The 17,207-nt window shown below is 41.2% G+C and overlaps 1 protein-coding gene across 1 annotated transcript in view; it reads left to right on the top strand.

The window, feature by feature from the left end:
- Window positions 1-17,207, top strand: part of MED13L (mediator complex subunit 13L) — a 167,448-nt gene that overhangs the window by 17,060 nt on the left and 133,181 nt on the right. The window contains exon 2 of the mRNA XM_015644004.3: window positions 1,810-2,047. Coding sequence (XP_015499490.1) covers window positions 1,810-2,047 — 238 coding nt within the window. The remainder of the gene's footprint in view (window positions 1-1,809; window positions 2,048-17,207) is intronic.

The raw sequence follows: 17,207 nt of genomic DNA on the forward strand, positions 1-17,207 counted from the left end.
AAAGATGCCTGGTGGTTTAGGGGCCTGCAAACAATAAACCAAATTTTCCTTCTGTTCAGTGTTCCATAGGTTTTTCCCCTTCCCAGTGCAGTACTGTGCCATGTGCCTGGTGAGGCCTCTTCAGAGGACAATTAAATGGGCAATCTAGATAATCAGTGTTTGGGGAAATAGTTCTTGAGGCAGAGTCCCAGGAACTGTAGCCATGGGCCAGAGCCTTGCTGTGCCAGGCAGTATACAGGAATGAAGTGAAACTTTCGGAGAATTTTCAAGGTTCAAGAAATACCTGTGTTTTTTGCTTCTGTTGTTGGTATGGTGAGCATCACCTTCAGCTCCTCAGCAGTTCATCAGCCAGCTCTTGAACCAGGCAGGCTCCTTCCAGCTGCTGTGGTGGACAGAAGTAAATTTTGGAGTTTAAACTTGTAAATGGGCTAAGTTTGTGGACTTGAAAAAGGGATTCCTTCTGTGTGTTATGGGGAATTTGGGTTTTGAAGAAGTTGAATGTCCTTACACAATTGATGACAAGGGAGGAATATGTGATCCACAAGTCTTTAGTTTTCTTTTTGAGTAAAAATTCATTCCTACAGTTAGTGTTTCCAGTGCTGGGTCTTTCCCTCATCCCTGGCAATGCCCTCTCTTGTCAGAGGTGTAGCTGCTGCCCTGGAGTGTTTGCTCTGCTTGCGGCAGACCAGCTGGCTGTTCCTGCAGGAGCACTTTGGAGCTGAGCACCGGCTGCTTCTGGGCAGCCAAGGGAAGGTGTGAACACTGGAAATGAAGCACTGGAGGGAATAGCAGCAGCAGGAATGTGGTAACAGGTTAGAGAGTAGAGTACAAGCCTGCTGTGAGCAGGGTATACACACACCAGTTGTGTTTCATAACAGCCAGACTGTCCTGGGGGTATTCCCTATCCTGTGCTGGAGAGTGGAGAGAAAGGGGGAGGCTACAACAGGGATGGGGCAAACTGGGAGTGGAGGAAAAATCTCAGAATCACAGAACACCCTGTGTGGAAGTGACCCACCAGGATCATTGAATCCAGCTCCTGGCCCTGCCCAGGATACCCCAGCAGTCCCCCCCTGCACATCCTTGAGAGCATTGTTCAAACACTCCTGGAGCTCTGGCAGCCTTAGAGCCATGGCCATTCCCTGGGGAACCTGTTCTGTGCCCAACAAAAACCTTCCCCAGACATCTGGGTAGCAAATAGTTCTTTTTATTCTTCCTTGATGGTTTGAGAGAATTGTCTGGTTGAGAGACAGTAAATGACAACTTCCCATATTCTGCTTTTGTTCATTTGGGCAAAATAAAAATAAAAAGCTGATTTGGTGAACCTGTAACGTCACAATGTGAAACTGTTTCAGCTCTTCCAGGAAGTCACTGGGTTTACATACTGTGGAACTGTGACTCTCAAGTGGCCAGCTTTTGGGCTGACACTGAGCTCACATGGCCACCAAGCAGCCTGTAGGGAATGAGTCTTATTCCCTCTCCCTGTTTGGGTTTTTTCCTTTCTATCTTGTGAGATGACAATAAGGTAACACTAAGGTTAGAAATTGAATGAAGCTGTTGGAAATTAATGGAGTAGAAATGAATAGAATTGAGTCAGGTTGTGGTGAAAACCTAAATGTAGGAATAAGCCAGGTTTATTCAGTGTTGTTTCTAAATTCTTTTTCCTTGAAGGGGAGTAATGGAAAATATACAAATAGGAAGATTTTTGAACTTGAATTGAGGAATTAACCAATGAAAATGAAACAAACTGTGAATGTAACTAAATTGTGAAGTGATCCAATGACTCTTTTCTTCTTTTTTTGTTTCCCCCAGGCTGAACTCACGGGCATCAAATGGCGTAGGTACAACTTTGAGGGCCACGGGGACTGTGGGCCCATCATTTCAGCTCCAGCCCAGGATGATCCCATCCTGCTCAGCTTCATCCGCTGCCTGCAGGCCAACCTGCTGTGCGTGTGGCGCCGGGACGTCAAACCCGACTGCAAGGAGCTCTGGATATTCTGGTGGGGGGACGAGCCCAACCTGGTCGATGTCATCCACCGCGAGCTGCACAGTAAGCCACTCTTTGTTTCTCAATTCTATTTTTTCCAGTGAAAAAGGAATATTTTTATAATGCTTTAACTTGTTACCTTATGTGATTTCATCATAGTTTGTATTTTATGACCTACAGGAAAACAAAAAAACCCTGTAAATTTGACTTTTTTTTGCCGTGTGATAAAATGCAAAGTGAAACTTGGACTCGAGAGTAGTCAACATCATGACTTGGATTTTTGTGGAACCTCTAAAAATAAAGTTAATTCCAGTTCAAGGAATGATGATGATGATAATAATAATAATAATAATAACACTCCAGCTCTGGCATAAGGTAGCAGCTGATGGAATAAATCACCTCTCCTGTAGAGTCAGGTGAACTCCACAGCACCCCAGGTAAATCTGTGATGTCAGGACTTGCTCCTTGCTCGTGCTGCAGGATTTGAGCTTGATCCAAGGCGAGCTGCAGCAAGTGAGCGGAATAGGAGGCAGGAAGGGGCAGGTAGGTCAGAGGTGACAGTGATAAGTTGGTGATTATAGGCTTTATGCAACTGGGATTGTCTTTAGAGTCTCCAGAATGTGGAGCCTTAACATGATAAAGTCACTTTTACTGCATCTGTTATGATCCTGTTTGGGTTTGACTATATCCTGTGTATATTATTTTCTTTTCAGTGGTGTATTGTTGCTATGACAAGTCTTAGTTTGCCTGAACTAAAAGGTGTTTTATTAGGCTGTATGAATTTTACCTCATTTTTCACATTGTGTCTTGCAAGAAAACGACTGAAGTTCAGCAGTTCTGGAATAATAACAGTAGTTAAAAACACTCAAGACAATCATAAGGATCAGGTTCTGGTTTCTTGCAATAATTTTTTATCCTCGTGGCTTTTAGACCTTCTGGTGACTTGGTGATTAAATTTGTTTCAAGTACACAAAATATTTTGTTTAGCAAGTATGCTTGAGTTGTCCCTTATCTCCCACCTGTACCTGCACTGTTTAGTCCTGAGTTATGGTATATTGATTTCTTTTCATTCTCTTCTAAGCACCATTCCAAACTTCCTGCTTTGATGGCTGCCAGATTGTTTATTTGGCACCAGAGCCTGTGAAATCACAGATATGGAGGGCTGAGTACCTTGGGGCGTGTTCCATGCAGGTAGCCCTGTGATCATGTATAATTAAAGAGATGGCTCACAAGTGCTGCACTGAGCCATTCCACTGACATTCATTTTTTATGAGGCACCTGTTTTGAATGAAGGAATGGATAATATTTCTACTTACCCGGCAAAGCTTTAATAATATATGCTTTTCTCTTAGTGAAGTATAATTTATTTAATATTTCAAATGCAGTAGATGGGACTTAAGTGTCTTTTTATTTGAGGGGAGTTGCAGGTGATGCTTCTGTTTCTGTTGTAAATTGATGGAGCTTGTTTATATCTGACATCTTAGTTACAAGAGTGTGATGCTGCTTCCAGTGGTGATACTTTGGAAATCCAGTTAAATGTCTGGACAGCTGAACCTGTTTCTGCTGGGTACAGTATGGGGCAGAGTATAGCAAAGCATCCCTGTCACACATCGTTTGCCTTTATGGAATTTTATGGAATCACAGAATTACTCTGTTTGGAAAAGACTTCCAAGGTCATTGAGTCCAACCTGTGCCTGATCTGACAGCCAGAGTGCTGAGTGCCATGTCCAGGTGTTCCTTGGACACCTCCAGGGATGGGGACTCCATCCCCTCTTTTTGGGCAGCCACTGCCAATGTTTCATAACCCTTTCCATGCAGAAATTCCTCCTGCTGTCCATCCTGAGCCTGCCCTGGCACAGCCTGAGGCTGTTCCCTCTCCTCCTGTCCCTGTTCCCTGGGAGCAGAGCCCGACCCTCCCCGGCTGTCCCCTCCTGCCAGGGACTTGTGCAGAGCCAGAAGGTTCCCCCTGAGCCTCCTTTTCTCCAGGTTGAGCCCCTTTCCAGCTCCCTCAGCCCCTCCTGGGGCTCCAACCCCTTCCCCAGCTCTGTTCCCTTCCCTGGACATGCTCCAGCCCCTGAATGTCCTTCCTGAACTGAGGGGCCCAGAACTGGACACAGCACTCGAGGTGTTCCAGCATCCAGGCTGGAGCCTTCAGAGCAGTAACTTTTGAGTGGATTTCAATCTGAAACTTGTCTGTTGTCACATGTGTAAATCCTACAAGGATAGATTTCCTTGTTCTATATTAAAAGCACATTGAAACACTTGTAGTGACTTATCAGATATACTTCAAAGTGATGTAAATTGTGTAAGTGTTGTACATTTTCCTGCTGATAGGGCTGCTGGGCTCTGTTCGGTACATTTTAGAGTTCAAACATCAGTATTGACAAAATATTGAGCCTCAAATTCTGCCAGAACAAGGCATTTATGTCCATTGATTCCTTGAGATAGGACAAAGGACAGAGTTTGTGTTCACTGCTTCATGCAGCCAGAGGAAAAGGAAGAAGTTTATTCTGCTTTTTATTGTATAAACAGGCCACAATACAGAACTATTTGGTAGTTGAAATTAGCTTCCTGAAAGGGCATACAAACAGAAAATAGGACAGTTACTGAAGCAGGGTTTTCCTTGCCTGTCAGCTGAGCCAGGGTAACATGATGCTTTTTTTGGGGATAACTTACTCAGGAAATGAGCTGCTTTGGTTTAAAATGCTGTTCCTAGAGGTTGGATTGTCACTGTGACTTAGCGTTCTGTGGCCAGAACTTTGTTGTTGTGTTGTACTCACATGTTCAGGAGCACAAGTCCCAGGAATCTGATGCTGCAAATCCAAGAGCAAGACTAAAGTCTGTCCAAAACATTGACATCTGAGATGTTGGAACTTTAGGGAATAAAGCCTGTTGGTGAGATCATGAATTCTTATCAAGAATAGAGTTTTGGATTTCTCTTTCCCTATATAAGTGCCTAGGACTTGTGCTTTAAAAGTGAAATAATGTAATGATAACTAAATTTTAAAGAACTTAATTTTTAAATATTATGTTTTATTAATTCAAGTCATAATTTTTGATTTTTCTGTATAAGAGAGTCACTCCAATAGTGCTGTATATTTACTGCTTTCAGTAAACAGAGGAAAAGTCCAAACTGAGGCTTTGCTTTCAGAAGCACTTCAAAAACTTTTGGTCATGAACTCTAAGGGTTCTTTTATCTTTATAACATTGAAGATTTGGTAAACAACAAATCTGCCATTAATAAAAGAATTTCAAATAGTCATAGGGAAAACAACTTAGTGGTTGTAAACAGGAGGTACAAGGAGAGTTGTTTATGTAGTAGCTTTCCAAAACTGTGGATAATTAAATGCTGTCACGGGAGATTAGGTAAAAACAATTATTTGCAGAGCAGCTATGGATCAGTGGAGTGGTTGGATTAACCAGGCAGCTGGGAACTTCAGAGGTGTCTCTTTGCACATTCTCCTACATTTCTTCTTCCTGCCAGCTTTGACTGTGGTGTTCTGGTTTTTATTGTGGTGGCATTGAAAATTGGATGAGAGGGTAAAGATCTTTATTCAATCCTGTGTGGAAAAAGCTTATTGGGGTGGGGTAGTGAGTGAGGAAAAACTGGAGTGATTCTGTAAGTCTGAAAAAGTTGGGTGTGCTTTAGTTTGTTGAAGTTTGGTTTTCTGAAGGATAAATGCTGTTTAATGCTATTGCCTGGAGAGGTTTGGCAACTGTTCCAGCCACAGTACCTTTTCCCATAAATCCATTTTTTTGTACATCCGACAGAAGAAGTGGAAGGAGAGGAGGGAGTGTCTGACTGTTGGCAGCGTTTTTGACAGGAACGTTGTGGATTTGCAAGTTGCAGAGCTCTCATTTGCATTTGGTGACCAAATACCATCTGGAGCATCACAGAGAATTTAGACTCAACTCTTGGGTTTTCTCTCTTCTCCCACCCCTGCCCTGGACCCTGTGAGTTCCACACAGATTATAGGGAAGGGAGATCTGTTCCTCAGTTCCCTTCTTTGCTTTTGCAAAGAACACTTTGCTCTTTTTATTTTTTTTCTTTTTTACAGCATTCCAAGAGCTGGACTTGATAAGCTTGTGGGTCCCTTGCAACTCAGAATATTCTGTAATTCTCTGTCAGTTTTGTCTACCAATTTTTAATCTCTGTACTGGATTTATGGATATATTTCTCTTTGTCTTCTGCATCTGTGGTACAGAATACTGGAATTCTCAGGGATAATGCAGGGATTATGATGTGTACCACTACTGAGAGTACAGGTTGGTGACTGTAAGCACAGCATTGGAGGTGGACTCTGGAAAGCTGGCAGGATGTGAGACAGGAGCTTGAAAATGAATAAATTCTGGGTGTTTGATAGTTCTTTAGGTAAAACTACATCCTTCTATCAGCTCAGTAGCTTGTGTCCCTGAATTCACTGATTCTGGTAGGTATTTGGGATTTCCATCTGATATGTTGCACTGGATCCATTAATTTCTGGAGCTGCTTCCCCAGAAAAATGATACTATTTCAATTTCTGCTATGTAGAATATAAGAATTTGGATGAAAATGCTTATGAAGAATAGATTATCTTGAATGAATTAGACAAGTCTTTCCTGAAAGATTATTGTTCACGATCTTTGCAGCTTGGTAGGTTTAAAAACGTAGCTGAAATTTGAGCTGTGACAGGAAAAACCTGGAGCTTCGGCTCATTCCTGTTTATGAATTCTTGGCATATCGGGCTGGCGCAGCCGTAATCCCCTGGTGCTGATAAAAGTGAGGAGGGAAAAATGCTGCCTGTAGGAAGAGCTGTGTGCAGGGCACCCACATTAACCCAAGTGGTTGTGCCCCAAAACAAATTTCTGCTATTGTTCGCCTACCTGAAATTTGCTGAATTTTACAGTTTGCAATAAACAAAATTTTTCATTTCCTACAGGAAAGCAGAACATGTCAGCTCTGTTTTTAAGGATCTTTCCTGAGGAGAACAACGTGCACCAGAACTCAACTCAGTAGTTTTTATTCCTGCTAGGAAGGGTTCTTGAAGCTCCCTTGTAAACTGCCAGATTTCCAAGTTTCATTTATCTGTCAAGTCCTCTAAATTAAGTCAATGTTTAACCTGTAGATGTTTAGTGGTTGTTGCTTGTCAGCATTTATTAGGGATTAAAAGAAAAATGATAGAAAACTTGGACAAAATTATATTTTTTAATTCTGCTAATGTAAAAGACAATGAAGTAGTGAAATATGTACTTTCCATTTCAATTTGAGCCTATTTAAGGTTCTTTCAGGGTACTGTCTTACTCTGCAATTGTGAGGAATTGGGAGCTCTGTCAGGAATTAGAGTGTGTTCTGAGCTCTGTGTAGTGAGATACATTAATTATTGAATGAGAAGATGTTCCTGTCTATTCAAACATGTTTTAAGTGTGTGAAGCAATGCGTGAAATGAAGACTGAGCCCCCTTGCCATGAAATGGGTGTTCAATTGAGAGTGCTCCTGAGTCTTTTCATTCTGCTCTGAGATTATGGCAGCGGGCAAGAAGGGAGGGAGTTGCTGCTGAAATTGCATTACAGCCGACTTGGAGACTTCCTTGGATTTTCCCCAAGGTTATTCCTGGGATCCCTCGGCTTTGGTGAAAGCATGGGATGTGTATTACAACAATTTTATGTGCTCTGGGTAACTCCATAAACCCTGGAACTCTTGTCATGCCCAGTGGTACCAGGAATGAGCACAGCCAGGGCATGGAAAAACAGCTCATGAGCAAGGACTAAAGGATCTGAAATGCAAGGCTTTTGGAAGGGCTTCCATTTAAAAAGCAGCAATGAATATCAAGCAGCTGAGTACCACTTATTAATAATTTGAAGTGAAATCTGAAAATGGTTAATTGCCGGTTCTTGAGCGCAGAGTGGAATTAACAAGTAGGTTCCTATGACAGAAGACTTTATTGGAATATTAAGTTACTGAAAAGTCTGTTTCTGGCTTGATTATTTTCAATAAGATAAGTAATTTGCATTTTCTTAATTGCCTAGCATAGATTATTCCCAAAGACATGAAAACAAAGTTCAACTTTTCCATTCTTTTGGCAAGAAGATGGGATTGAAGAGTGAATTCCTATTTTCTCAGCTTGCAGAATTGTTCTGTGACCCTTATATCTGACACTGGTAATTGGTGTCCAGTGATTGCCAGTTGAAGTTCAGCTTAGACAAAATAAACTTTTTCTTTTATGGAGGCATATTAAATGAGGTTATTATGCCATCATTTGGGATTAAGGAGTTGCTTCATGGGAAAATGCCAACTCCTTTTATACACATGAAGTTGACAAGAGCCTTATTGTGTCTGAGCGAGATGTCTTCATTTTGTTTTGTTTTGTTTTTTTTTAGATAAATGTTCTTCCACTACTTCTGTTCCTTTTACTTGAAAGTTGGTTTAGAGGAGTCATTAGAAAAAAGATAAAAACTGAGTGTCCTGTTTGGAGTTTTGATTGCACTTACCTTTGCTTTAATTCCTCTTTCCTTCAGTGGTTTTGTCTCCACATGAAGAGGGAATCTGTGTTCAGAGCAGGATCCAATGAGTACATGTGGCATTTGTGAATTCATTACCAATTCTAGTCAAGAAATGGACTCTACTGATCCTTGTGGGTCCCTTCCAGCTCAGAATATTCCATGGATCATTCTCACATAGTGCATTTTTCCCTCTTCCTACAGGTGACAAAATCTAAGGCTAAAAAGTTATAAAAAAATCTGAAATCTACCAAAGGGCCATATTAAAAAAAGCCTAATGTTTATAGTTTTATTTTATTTATATTGCTCAAGAATTAGCACCTTAATATTGTTCATGGCTGGGAATTTGGATTTGAATTTGGAAATTGATTTCATTCAAATTTGGAATTTGATTGCAACAAATTACCTTCTGAAAACAGTTTAGAGGAAAGATGCTGATGGAAGGCAAAGCCAAGAAATTCTGTACTGAATCCACATGCTTCCTCATAATCTTTCTGCTTTCCAAATATAAGCTTGGTTTGACTGAAATAGGTGAAATTTTGAGTCATTAACCTCTGGATTTTATTTGGCACATAATAGTTCTTGTTTTTCTCTGGTGTTTTTGTGGGAAAAGGAGTTGGTATTCCAGAGGCAGCATTAACAGCTGCCTTCTGGAGGGACATTTGATGGTCCTTTGGCAGAACTGTTTCAGCAAGGCCAGACTTAGAGCAAATCCAGGGTATTTAAAGTGGGACAGAACTGTGGAAGTGGAACTGCCTGGAAAGCGCTGGAAATCCAAAGCAAGGTTCCAATAGCTGGGTATCCCTCCCAATAACAGCAGAGTGAGGTGTTTCTAATGAATCCAGGAGAACTATTGTGTGAAATGGGCTTGGAATTAACTGGAGTGCTGAGAACAAACTCAAGTTCAACTTTTGAATGTAAATAAAATTGATGTGTTACCACAGGCAATTCGGTGAACCACGTAATTAGGTTTTTTTCCATGAAAAACAAGACATTATGTTGCAGCTGCAGCAAAGCAGTATGTAAAGGATTTATATTCTAGTTATATGAAAATTAAACAATCATTAAAAGACTGTATTTTTTAAAGTGCTGCTGGGGGGGGGTGAAATGAAAAAAATCCAATCAGTAGAATTTATTTTTCAGCAATGCATTGGGCAATATCAGCCATAGTAGCTGATGTTTTTTTTTCCTTCAGGGAATCTCTTTTTCCAGTGAAATGAACTCACTTAACTGTGTGAAGTAAATCTAAGTTAGCTTGAAGTGAAATCTGCGTTAATAGGGCTCATTACTAATGTTTGTATTTTCATGTATTGAGTAATTCTAAGAACACAGGGTAAACTCTACTGGAAAATTTAGACTTTAAAAATAGATGAAATGCCACCTTCTGAAGAAAATGATTAAAAAATTGCATACAATTGCATTTCAGTAAAGGCATTTTTAGAATAATTAATGAACTTTAAATGACAATGATGGTGCTGGATTGCAAACAGAAAACACTGAAACACAGCTCTGCTGATGTTAACACGTCATTCCTCTTCAGAGAGAGATGGTTTTCATTACATAAAAGTCACTTTTTTAATAATGAAGTTCCTATTAAAGGTCATAAATCTTACTACAGAATTCTTATACCCCAAGCCTGAGACCGGTTTCATTTTAAGTGGGTTTCATTATACACCTGCACTTACTTACCATGGGATTTGACTGTAATCCGTAGGACAAGTACCTTGGATACCTGGCAGTGTGTCCATGTGGCAATTTCCAGATGTGATCCATGGCTTGGGGTGTCATGGATGAGCTAGGAGAGTGAGGCATCTTTGGAATTGTGAAGTTTGTTCCTTATGTTCATTGAAACCACAGGGCCCTGAAGCTGGAATATGGCCTTTCCAAAGGAGCAAACAAAGCCATATTCCTGCATGGAATGAAGAGGAAGAGCAAGTGGAAAACAACTGAGTACATGAGATAGGTTAAGAATGAGGGTGGACCTTTGCTCTTGCCCATGGGAAGTGGGGGTTTCAAAAGGAAAAGGCTGGAGTTGTGCTGTTAGTTAATTAGTCTCTTGGTTAACAAACAAATAAACAAACCAAGCACCCGTGTGTTGCAGTCACTCATATAATGATAAGTAGAACTTTAAATGGAACGGTGTAGAATTGATTTTCCAAGGCTGAAATGCTGAGTAGTTTGAAGTGAAGGTACAAGCCAGAGGACAGGCACACTTCATAGTGGGCACAGCTGAATGCTTTTGCCTCCTTGTTGCTGTAAACCACACTTAAATGTGTCTGGAGCTGGGGGGAGTCAGCAGGAGCTGCTGCCCTGGTCTGGGGGCTCAGCCTGGCTCAGAGGAGTGAAGGTGCTGTCCCTGTGCTCCCTTAGCTCAGGGATGCTGGGAGCCTGGCACAGTTTCACTTTCTGTTCCAGTGCTGAAGGCTGGGAGCTCCCTGAGCTGCCTCTGCCTCTTCCCAGCCCTGACTCTGCCTTGGCACAAGCCCAGGGCTGGGCTGGGTGCTGGCACAGCCACCTCCGGTGTTCCCTGGCAGTCCTGAGCGCCTTCCTGCTCAACCTTCACAGCCCTGATCTCTCAGCTTCTCCTGGATGGTGTTGCCAGTATTCACACCAAATCCTCGGGTGTTTATTGTTTTGGAGTAGTCAGTGAGCTGGAGGAGTCAAACTGAAATGATTCAAATTTCTGTAACAAATTGGTGGGTGGGCTGTACAGATAACCAGGTAAAAGTAGCACCTCAAATTCCTGGAGAAATTGAAGCGTGAATTTCCTATATTAAAGTGCTTATATTGATAAACTTGATTGCAGAAGGTGGCAACTGTGGCAGTTTCTAAACAGGAAGTAAATATCAGATTTTCAATAAAACATTTCTGTTTTGTAATTGTTCCATTACATTGCTTCTGAAACACAAGTAATAGAATAAGTTTCTCACCAGGAAAACTTCCAGTCACCATCACCTTTCAGGTGATGAAAGGGTCATTGTACAGGATTTCTTTTTTACTGGAATGGCTTTAAGAATTTCATACTTATTCTTTATAAATCTCTAAAGAGATGGGAAGTATGGACAGTGTTATTGTGTCAACGGGAGAGCAGCAGGGCCTGGAGTCTGATGGGTTTATGGTTCTGGGGAGTTGGAAGGAAAACCTCTTGGTCCCTGTGGAGTTTGATAAAATTGATTCTATGCAATACTTTGCTACATATGTCAACAAAATTCCCTGGAATCTGTTCTCTAAGGCAGGTGAGGGGGAAGTGTGTGGTGTTTGTCTGCCCTGTCATTTTTTTTGTCTCTTCTATATGAAAAGAATGTGATTTCTGATATTATGGTAATGAGCAGTGTGACTATAAGGCAAATTTAGCTTCTGTATTTTAGTGATGTCCTTTTATCAAGGGATGGAGGTGATGTTGGACAGTGGTGGAATAGAATGTTGAAGGGCTTAACTGGCAATCCTGCCCTTTCCAGAGATATTCCTGAAAGTTCTGCCACTTTAACTGTCAGATGGTCAAGAGGAATCTGTGTTCCTGACCAAAGCTTTATAGATTTTCTTTAATGTGTAATTGGCTTATTGAAAGATAGTGCTTTGTTTTTATTTTGTACTGACATTATAGTTTGGATAACTTACTTGTAACTTAGGGATTCTCTTGCCATCCCTAACAGCCCTGAGTTGGGAGTCTAATTTGGATTTTCTATACAAAGCAAAATAAGATTTCCATTGCTGCACCATGGTAAAGTAAATGAAATAGTTCACTAGAACTGGAATGTTCTGAAGTGGTGTCACCATCGTTGCTGCTGATTCTCTGCTGGTGTTGGTGCTTCCAGCTTCAGTACGACACTCTTGTTCTCTCGTGGAATTTATAGCCAGCAAGGTTTTGCAGTTCAAATGGAGGAGTTCCCATTAATTTATTCCTGTTCTTTGTGAAATAGTGTATTCAGGAGCTAATAAGCAGGTGAGGTAAAGCTGAGAGTAATAAGCAGAGCATGCTTGAGAGATCTCCCCAGAGAGCCTTTGTACTGGAGAAGCTGTCCTTGGAAGTGGGAAACTTCCAGGCAGATATCCCCTGTCCCAGGTATAGATGTGGAATTATGGCTCAGTTCCCCTCTGCCTTTTTCCTAAACTAAACCAGACTGCAGGAAGCATTATTTTATTACTATTTATTTTGCTGTAAACCATAGTTAAGGCCTGGAAAGTGTGAAGAAAAATGTTTTGCCTGCAAGACTGTTACTGCTTAGTCTCAAAGAAATTCACTCTAGTACCGAAATTCCTAATACCTCCCTTTTTGGGATAGAGATTTTTTTGTAGCTTCTTGTGAGTTTACTTGCTTTGTTTAATTAACATGTAGTCACTTCACTGAAAAAGTGGAGACCTTGGATTACTGGTAGATTGGGAAATCTGGAAGCTATTCATTGTCCAAGATACCATTTTCCTTAGCTGGCTGGAACACCAGGAATCAGAGCTGTGATGCTGATGTAGCCAAAATAAGAGGGGCTGTGGAAGGAGCTGCCCACAGAGAAGGCTCCGTGATTAATTTCTGTGTGAGTTCAGAATCTTTCAGTGCTCAAACTGCTGAGCTCAGGAGTTCTCTGCTGTCATTTGTCTTTGTTTTAATGGGATTAAGTAATTATGTGTGCATTTTCTTTCAACTAACCAGCCTGATAAAGCAGGCACAACTCAAGAGCTTATAAATTGTCAGCTCTTCTGTTCAAGCAGAAGTGCTTTGATGGCTCTGCAGATTTTACATCTTGGTGCATATATTTAGCTGCCCTACTAAGGTGAGTAAGACTAGAATGTAGTTTATATAATCGATGGGCTGAGGGTCTCCCCTTGGGAATGGGCCTGGGGGAAAGTGGATTTCAGCTACAGGGCAGTTCCAAGTAGAAATAGAAGCTGTTCTCCCAAACATGGGAATAACTTCTGACACTAATCACGTCTGGTGTTGATACTTCGGCTGTATCAGTTGTAGGTTCAAATTTTGCTGCTGTTTTGCAAAACCTCTGCCTGTGTCCTGCAGCTGTTAAGACTCACTAGTTTTTCTAAGTTTGACATCCATCTGATTTTTCGAGTAGGAACTTCTCACTGTGTATCGTGGCATCTGCAACCCTTTGTGTTTAATGAATTCATTGGGTGTTTGCTATGTGATATCATCAGCCCACTTAATTCTTTTCAGAATTTCATTCTTTCTGCATGGTGTGTTTATGCATTCAATTTTATCTTTACTATTAATTCAAATTAAGTCTTGGTTCGAGAGTTTATGTAATCACTTTAATGAAGTGGCTGTGCCTGCTCACTGCTTCTTGTTTATTTTAAATATTGGTCTGAGGAAGTAGAGGTTTTAATGTATTCCAAATTATAACCAGCAGTAACTATGCAATAGTCCTCTATTAATTCAGTTTTAAGAGCTCTGCATATAAGATGTCTTTTACACTATTGTGCTGTCTCATAATTTCATGCGAGAACAGGCTGATGTTAATTTGTTTTCCTGTTAGTCCATATGTGTCAGAGGCAAAATTTGTAATTCCTCTTCTAGCTTGAAGTTGTGTTGTCACCAGATCCACTTCTTTTCTGGAGTTTTCCTATTACACTTAACAAGGCAGTTTCTGAATTTTTGGGCTTGTGGCTGCTTAATCCCAGGTAGCCATTTAAATGAACCTGTTAGGATGAGGAATGAATTGCTGCATCCTAGAAATTACTTTTCCTGTCACCTGTCAGAGGCTTTCTGTGGTTACTTGGCACACGTTAAGTGGTCTTGGTTTAAGAACAGTGACCAGTGATGGAAATGCACAGCTTCCCAATGCCTGTGGGGCCAATAATCAGTCCAGCCCCCTTGTTTGCCTGTCTTGCACATGGAATTTTTGGTGTCCTGATTTCCTCGTGCAGTGGACAAGTTCTGTGGGAATGCTGAATTCTCAGATCGTTACACCCTCCCTCACCTGGCTGTTTGCAAACCACACCAGTGGCTGTCCGTGCTGTGGGATCTGGAGCTGCAGATCTGACTGGAACCAGGAACAGGGAGCTGCCTTAGCCAAAGCTTTTGTGTTCAGCATTTCCCCCCTGGCCACCCGCTCCAAGCTGTGAATTATCCAGGATGTGTGCCCAGGATGTGGGATGGAGGAGGAGGAGGGAGCCCTGGACCACAATTGCTTTTCAGTGCTGTGCTGAGCAAGCAGGCAATGCAAATGGTGAATGGAAGAGAAGGTTGGTTATTGCTCCACCTTGTCTTCATGTTCTGGGAGCTGGGGAAATTGGGAAAAAGAGAGAGAGCTGGTGTGGAACTGTTTTAAATCAACAGATACCCAGTTTCCCCTCCCATTGCTTATACTACTCCCAGCTAAGTCTTTCTGCTAATCTTCACGTGATTAAGAATGTTGGATGGTAACACAAAGTAATGCTTAAGGATATCCCGCTGTGTGTGCATTTGATGCCACATCTGGCATGAGATTATAAATAAATAAATGAAAAGGAAAAAGAACAAAAGAAAATGCAACCCTAGAATCCCATGAACTGTAACTTTTTTAAGTTTTTGAATATACAGTGCTTGAGGAAAAGAAGTTAAGATATTTTGTACAAATATATTAGAAAAGAATACAGAGTGTATTTGGAGTACAAAGACTCCCAGAGTTTTATTGGATGTGGTTGTTGTCAGTGTTAACAAAACACGCAGTCAGCACGGCCCCAGTCTGTCACTGTGACATGTTGAACATTTGCAGATGTAAATCCCTGTCATATGTCAGAAATACGACATTTTGCAACCAAATAAAAACACACAGAAACTTGGGATTCACTGAACTTCCTACCGTGTACCATAATTCTGGCCATAGCTTCTGTTCAGCGTCACAGCTGCCCAGTGGATAAAGGGAGTTTTCAAAACCATATGTGCTGTGAAAATGGGGCTGTTTATATAATGATAGTTTATTTAATGGGAGCTTTGCAAAGAATTGACTGTTCTGTGCAGTGTCCAAGAGGGTGAGACACAAAGGAAGTGGCAGGCACAGCCATCATAACCTGAAATCCCATTATCAGATTTTTGTGGAAGTGGATTTGGTTTTTCAGAGGTCAGTATTTCATTGCTGCCAAAAGAACCTGTTTTGTACATACCAGAAGGGGCAGAGTGATGAGGATTGGTGATCATCCAGCATTTATTGTTCCTCAATACCGGTGTGATAATTGGTTTGTCACTCATCTTCAATGGGTTCATTGGAAGGGTGGCATTAGGCCCTGGAGCTTTTTCCCCTCAGGAGACACCATTTATTGTGCCAACAGGTATTTGTGTCATGTGCCCTGGTTTGGGTGTGTGAGGATGTGTTGCACCCTGACCTTGGTGTGCAAGCACAGCAAACGTGTTCAGCACGTGTGGCTGAGCTGAGCTGGTTGTAGCCAAGTTCCTCCTCTGCAGGGTTGGGGGCAGCTGCCAAACGGCTGCAAATCTCCCCTAAATGCTGAGAGTCCCCACGTTTCAGCACAGCTTTGGGGTTTGAAGAGATGCAGCCACTGGAGGTGTGTAGGTTTTGCCTGTGGATGCACATTTCCTTTGTGATTCCATGGATTTTCCACTCTGAACAGCAGTGGTTGTGTGAGGGGCTGCCTGTGCTCCTGGCCCATCCATTAAGCTAGAACATCAACCACCCTTCTCTCTCTGAGTAACTAAATATTTTAACATTTCATCAATATTTATTAAATAAAAAATGACCGCCACTACAGAATCAAAATGTAAAGGGGCTTTTTTGGCTGTTATTGGAATAGAATTGGGAAAAAGATAAGAAGCCTTTAGTGCCTCTTGGATTCCTCTCTGATTTAGCCTTGTAGAAAATGTGGTAATGCTTGGCTTTGTGTTGTTCTGGTTTAAAACCAAACCACTGGATTCTCTCATTTACATAGCAGAAATTACTTTGCTATTATTGTATTTACATTAGTATTTCCTTGTGTATTTGTTAGGCAAATGAATTCCTTGTTAAATGGCTGGGAAGAGGATTTCGAAACACTGGGATTAGTTCTTTTCTTTTGGAAGAAATAGTTAACAAATAGGAAAATGCTCGTGGAGAGCCGAGTTTCTGGCAAGCCCCACTGGTACAGAGTGTACTGAGCTGGAAATGTTGCCGAGTTAGCACAAACTGTCTGATATAAAAAGCACGTTTTTGTTATAAACACTGCCTGCTCAACAGAGTTGTTGGTCTTACAGAACAGCTTTAAACAGGGACTGTTGCTTTTGAGTAATATTAAATATTTGTCTTTTGGTGAATGTTTTCTTAGGAAAAATCACTGTAGATGGCAAACAAACCAATTTTTTTATTATCCAGGATAAATGCATTTGAACTTCCTTGTTTTTATCTTGACGGTTTCACTTGAATTTATATGTTTTTGGAGGGGTTATTTTTCCCTTGAAAAAGTTTTGCGTTATTTTTCTTAAAAAAAAAAAAAGTATTTATACAGGTGTCTTCAGATTTGAAATTAGGCTTTGTTCTTTCTGAGCTTTGTCTTGTTGTTTTTCTGGCTTTGTACTGACACTTCGTGGTTGTTTCTGTGGTGTTTCAAATGACAGCAGTCACAACAGTAATGGAAAATAGCAACTTAAATAAACATTTTCAGGATGTATAAAGCAGGGTGAGTGTGGAAACCTTCCTGAGCTCAAACCCCATACAAATGTTCTTTACAGCTCTGCCCTGGGAGTAGGTTTATAGGATAGAGATGAGGCTTTTAGATTTATTCTGTGGCTTTTTTTCAATAGTAAATGCTGTGAACAAGATGTCTCTAGACA

This window comes from Parus major, chromosome 15 (assembly GCF_001522545.3).
Source record: "Parus major isolate Abel chromosome 15, Parus_major1.1, whole genome shotgun sequence".
Taxonomy (NCBI): Eukaryota; Metazoa; Chordata; class Aves; order Passeriformes; family Paridae; genus Parus; species Parus major.